This window comes from Pituophis catenifer, unplaced genomic scaffold, assembly GCF_029215685.1.
Source record: "Pituophis catenifer annectens isolate HBS135680 unplaced genomic scaffold, rPitCat1.0.hap2 SCAF_3, whole genome shotgun sequence".
NCBI lineage: Eukaryota > Metazoa > Chordata > Lepidosauria > Squamata > Colubridae > Pituophis > Pituophis catenifer.
This window is the reverse complement of record NW_027256883.1, coordinates 5,738,119-5,744,118: the sequence shown is the minus strand read 5'-3', so window position 1 is coordinate 5,744,118 and position 6,000 is coordinate 5,738,119. Positions and strand designations below refer to the sequence as shown.

General features: G+C 45.8%; 1 protein-coding gene across 2 annotated transcripts in view; it reads right to left on the bottom strand.

Annotated features, from left to right (window-relative positions):
- Nucleotides 1-1,459: 1,459 nt before the first annotated feature.
- SLC45A4 (solute carrier family 45 member 4) overlaps nt 1,460-6,000 on the bottom strand; it is a 112,813-nt gene continuing 108,272 nt past the window's right edge. For both annotated transcript variants that reach the window (XM_070940301.1, XM_070940300.1), the window contains exons 7-8: nt 4,446-4,657; nt 1,460-2,596 (exon numbers count right to left, since the gene is read on the bottom strand). In XM_070940301.1, coding sequence (XP_070796402.1) covers nt 2,231-2,596; nt 4,446-4,657 — 578 coding nt within the window. In that variant the 3' untranslated portion in view covers nt 1,460-2,230. The remainder of the gene's footprint in view (nt 2,597-4,445; nt 4,658-6,000) is intronic.

Here is a 6,000-nt window from a genome sequence, read left to right as displayed (position 1 = left end):
TGAAAACGAGCTTCTATTTAAAGAGGAGAGGTAAAAGGACCACTGAAAAGCACGAGACGGGACTGGCCGAAGACCGAAGATGCGGTATAACCAGGGACTGTCCTCAGGCCGTGGTCGACCAAGTCAAAGATGGGGAACCGTTACAGTGGAATCCAAGATCCACCTGTCTTTGGTTGAACTCCCTCCTTCGAGCTCTCCAAAACCCCAGCTGAAGGACGATGGCTACAGCTATGTAAAACGTGAAACGTTTTCTTTTAAAACGGATCGACAATTCAAGTAAGAGATTAAAAACGGCTTCTCTGAATTGGATATATAGAGAAAGATAAATACTTGCTTCTCAAGCGCGAGGCTCGCTGACATGCGTTTTACAGAGATGTTACCGGAAGGAGCAGCAGGGAAAATGAAAAAATACCAAGAGAGTCTCCCAAATTTGCAACACTCCACCTGAAAAATCTGCATCGGAAACCGTTTATGGGAGGAGAACTTTCTAGAGGAGCGAAAAACCGAAGGGGTTACACGCCCCGCCTTTATGTGGTTATGGAATCAGAGTCTGGCCTACTAGGGGCTCCCCTGGAATTCGTCCCGAATTACGCCTTTGCTTTTTTACTTTTGAAGTGCTGGACCTGCCGAATTTCTGGCTTCCTCGTGTCGCAGAATTTCAGCGCCTTCAAAGGACACCGTTGGAGAAGGTGGGGGCCTTACGCACGGACTGTATGCCAAGCGCTCAAATCAAACGTCCAATCCAAAGAAACGAGAAAGGCGGGTCGGAATTTTCGACTGAGGAAAAAAACTGAGCAAGAATTTCTTTTAGACTCTGGCGACATCTCACAGACACCCCCCCCTCTTGAAGCCGAGGAAAAAGCCGCAGCGTTTTGAAAAAAAAAGTTGCGTACTTGAAGGCCCAAAAGCTTTTTCTTTTTTTAAAAAAAATAATAAAAAAAAATAAAAAGCAAGCAAGGAAAAAAAAACAAACAAACAATCGAACACGTAGGCAGACAAATATTCGCTACTCTGCAAAATCTCAGAGGTAGGCCTTTGGTTTTTGTGAGATCACCTGTTCGCCACCGTTTCCAGCCTGGAAAAGTGCAATCAACAACCCTCCTCCTCCCTTCCCCCACACCCCCCCCTCCAAAAAAAAAACAAAACCCATCTACTCGAAGAGACTGACGATGGAGATTCCCCAAGCAGCTTTGTCGCAAAAGGAGATGAACGGCGTTTAAACGCCACTAAGCTGGAAAAACAAAAACAAAAAAATTGCAAAATTCAAATTGACCCAGTTTGTTGGTATCAATAGTCACTGCTTTTTTTCCCACTATCTTTTCCTCATTATCCCAAATGGCTAAAATTCTCTTTCCTTCCACCAAAAAAAATAGCTTCTATGGATCCAGATTGCCTGGGGTGGGGGTGGGGGGGGGAGGGTTTCCAAAGTGAAAATTACCCCATCAGTCTGAGTTTTATTTTTTATTTTTTAAAATAAATAAACAAACGAACAAGCGTTCCCGCTGTTAACTCTGCTGCGATAATTTCACATAAAATTTGGGGGGGCTGGAAATAGCAGTGACTCCCAAAATAATGAGTTCCAGGCCAAAGTTCAAGAGAGGAGAGGGGGAGGAAACACCCCCCCCCACAACCAAGGAAAGCTGTCGATTTTAATATTGCATCGATTCTACAAATGCACAAATTTCAACCAAATGCAATTGATTGTCTTAAGAAAAAACCATGCGGCCTGGATAAAATAACAGCAAAAGCTTTCTTTTTTCCTGAAAAAGCGGAAGTTAAGAACGGCTTAAGTTAAATCCCAAACTTTCCAATTGTCCAAAAAAATAAAATAAAAATTACAAAATGTCCAAATGAATAATTGACGGGGGGGGGGGGGGGGGAAGAGAAAGAAGAATGCCGCAACTTTTAAAAACCAAAACCAGAAGGACATTTTCCTGCTTGTTGATTAAAAACCGCCTCAGAAATCCAAAAAGCGTTTCTCTTCGTTAAAAACACCTCTGAGAAAGGGGATATTTTTCTGGATTGTAGAGAAAGCCGTCAACATGAAAATTCTCTGGGCTCCACAATTGCAAAAAAAGAACTTCTCCCACCCCACCCTAAAATCCCCTGCTGCAAATTAAAACAGCGGGGGCTGCCCGCTAAAAATTCAAAATTTTGAATTTGCTTTGAAGGATGTTCTGGGTTTTTCATCTGGATTGCTTGGAATGTGCATGAGGGGCTGGAGATGCCTTCAAACGGCCGACTCGCTTTCCACCTCTGGCGCAGCTGGATCTTTTCCGCGGGTGAGTTTGATCACCATTGGTTTCTCCTGGTTCCCGTCGCTGCTTTCCGCTGTGGCAGGCGGGGCCAACTCCTTCTGCTCTTCCTTTGAACTCTCCCCAACATCTGGGTAAATCACCAAGAAGGTGGCCGTCAGGAAGCCCAGGAAAGAGCCCACGGATGCCACTACCGGAATGACCCGGACGGTGCCCACGGCATCCACCACTCCTCCAAGGGCGGAAGCTACCAGGATCTGGGAGATGTAGACCTGGCACGACAAGATGGCACAATCGATGCCAAAGCCTCGCTTGGAGTTGCCAGGGCTGTGATGGATGTACTGCGAAAAAGAGCACAAAAACGAAATAAAACAAAAGACAAGTCAAGGTGAAGGAGTTTGCATTGGTGGCGCAGTGGTGAGGATGCAGTACTGCAGGCTACTTCTGCTGACTGCTGGCAGTTTGACAGTTTGATCCTCACCGGCTCAAGGTTGACTTGGCCTTCCAGCCTTCCTAAGTGGGTAAAACGAGGATCCGGATTGTTGGGGGCAATATATGCTAACTCTGTAAACCACTTAGAGAGGGCTGTAAAAGCACTGTGAAGCGGTATATAAATCTAAGTGCTAGTGCTAAAAAGGAAGGAAGGAAGGAAGGAAGGAAGGAAGGAAGGAAGGAAGGAAGGAAGGGGAGAGGCAGATAGGTAGGTAGGTAAGGAAGGAAGGAAGGGAGGGAGAGAAGGAAGGAAGAAGGGGGGAGGAAGGAAGGGAGGGAGGGAGGGAGGGAGGAAGGAAGGAAGGGGAGAGGCAGATAGGTAGGTAAGTAAGTAAGGAAGGGAGGGAGAGAAGGAAGGAATTAGGGAGGAACGAAGGAAGGAAGGAAGGAAGGAAGGGGAGAGGCAGATAGGTAGGTAAGTAAGGAAGGAAGGGAGGGAGAAGGAAGGGAGAAGGGAGGAAGGAAGGAAGAAGAAAGGGGAGAGGTAGATAGGTAGGTAGGTAAGGAAGGAAGGAAGGGAGGGAGAGAAGGAAGGGAGAAGGGAGGGAGAGAAGGGAGGAAGGAAGGAAGAAAGAAAGGGGAGAGGTAGATAGGTAGGTAGGTAAGGAAGGAAGGAAAGGAGGGAGAGAAGGAAGGAAGAAGGGAGGAAGGAAGGAAGAAAGAAAGAAAGGGGAGAGGCAGATAGGTAGGTAGGTAAGGAAGGAAGGGAGGGAGAGAAGGAAGGAAAAAGGGAGGGAGGAAGGGAGGAAGGAAAGTGGTGTTACAGTGGTAAGAAAGCAGTATTGCAGGCTAATTCAGCTCACTGACAGGAGTTCAATCCTGACGGGCTCAAGGTTGACTCATCCTTCCATCCTTCTGAGGTGGGTAAAATGAGGACCCAGATGGTTGGGGACAATAGGCTGGTTCTGTAAAACCACTTAGAGAGGTCTGTAAAAGCCCTGTGAAGCGGTATATAAATCAGTGCTATTGCTATTGGTGCACAGGTAGTTCCCCATTTCTCCATCGCTTCTTCTGAAGAACCTCCAGAACTGTATTTTTTAAAAAAAAGTACAGGTAGACTTGCCACAGTTCGCTTAGTGACCGTTCGAACTGGACTTCCTTGTTTTTCCTTGAAGACCTTTCGCTTCTCATCCAAGAAGCTTCTTCAGTTCTAGAAACTTCATCCAAGAACTGAAGAAGCTTCTTGGCTGAGACGGGAAACGTCTTCAAGGAAAAACAAAATCTAGTTGCCTTTTTGAAAAAGCACCTTTGGGACAACCATGACCTGGGTGACTGAGAATCTCCATGGACATAAACCCAGCAATTACACAACAGTTCTAAGACCTGGTTAGTCTTAAAAGGGTGAACATTTGGTCGGCGAATATGCTAAAAGATCCCAGGCTGTTTGGTGATTTAGTGCAGGGGTGTATAACTTTGGCAACTTTAACACCCATGGACTGCAGCTCCCAGAATTTTGGGAGTTGAAGTCCACAAATCTTAAGGTTGCTAAGGTTGGGCATCCCTGATTTAGTGACATTATAGGAATCCAAAAATGAGTGGAAGGTAAGAGATGCTCTATTACTTTGATTGGAAAGCACTTCCGTCAGATCCCGGAGAATCATCTCTGATCTAACTGGTGTTCTCCAATCCCAAAGGAGATGCAAATCTTAAGACTTTGTGGACTTCAACTCCCAGAATTCCAGCCAGAAGGTCACATACCTGCTTGATGTCGTGGTACTGTCCCAGAAGGGCATAGGGGCAATAGGAGATGCTCATCGAAACGATTCCCATGGTGCTGATCATGATCATGGCCACGTAGACGTTGGGAAACATGGCCATCACCGCCGTGCCGATGGAGAACCCGAGGGTGCCCAAGATGTAGATCACTCGTATGCTCAAGTCGTAATTGTCTAAGTATTTCTGGAGTAAAGCTGGGAAATCAATTGGCACAAGTCACAGTTACACAACATTCTGAACATCTACAGATTTATTTATTTATTTATTTATTTATTTATTTATTTATTTATTTATTTATTTATTTATTTATTTATTTTTCGAATTTCTATACCGCCCTTCTCCTTTCGGACTCAGGGCGGTGAACAGCCAAAATAAAAAACATTTATACATAAGTACGATTAAAAAATAGATTTAAAATAATTAAATTTGGCCCATAGTTTAAAATTTATCAATTTAAAATCCATATCAAAATTTAAAACCAACCATAAAATCATAAAATCAAGAGAGACCAGCTAACTGAAAGAGATGAGTTTTTAGGGCCCGACGAAAGGTCCGGAGGTCGGAGATCACTCGTATCTCTGGGGGTAGATTGTTCCAAAGGGTAGGTGCCACCACAGAGAAGGCTCTCCTCCTGGGGGTCGCCAGCCGGCATTGTCTAGCCGACGGCACCCTGAGGAGGCCCTCTCTGTGGGAGCGAACTGGCCGGTGGGAGGCTATTGGTGGCAGAAGGCGGTCCCGTAAGTACCCTGGCCCTAAGCCATGGAGCGCTTTAAAGGTGATCACCAACACCTTGAAGCGCACCCGGAAGTCCACCGGAAGCCAATGCAGCTCGCGCAGGAGAGGAGTCACATGGGAGCGCCCAGTCGCTCCCATAATCCCCCGCGCGGCCGCATTCTGCACCAGTTGGAGCCTCCAGGTGTACCCCAAGGGGAGCCCCATGTAGAGAGCGTTACAATAGTCCAGATGCGGACAACCTACTCTCCAAAACTCTCCTCTTTCCCATCAGGGAGTCAACCCACCCACTCAACCTCTTCCATCCATGCTTCCAGGTTAGATGTTCATAAATTCTCCAACCAACATTGGCTGGTTGGGGAATTCTGGGAGTTGAAGCCTATACATCTTAAAATTGCTCATTGGTTGAGAGAAGAGATGTCCCACCTTGGTACCTTAAGACCTGTGGACCTCAACTCCCAAAATTCCCCAGCCAGCCATGCTGGCTGGGGAATTTTGGGAGTTGAAGTCCACAAGCCTTAAAGTTGCCAAAGTGGGACACCTCTGGTTTAGAGCAAAGAGAGATAATCCTTCCAGGGTTAAGAGTTGTGTTAAACTCAAAACTGTTGGGAGGAACCACCTTCCCAAAAGTGTGAAATGCCACATCAAGTATCAGGCAATAATGCAGTTGATTAATCTCACATTAGTTAAGAGAATGTGAGATTAATCAACTGCGTTATTGCCTGAAAACTTAAGAGTTACATGATTGGCTGATTGTGTCTTCTATTCTTCTCCCATTCCATTGCTTGAAATTTGAGAGTGCAAT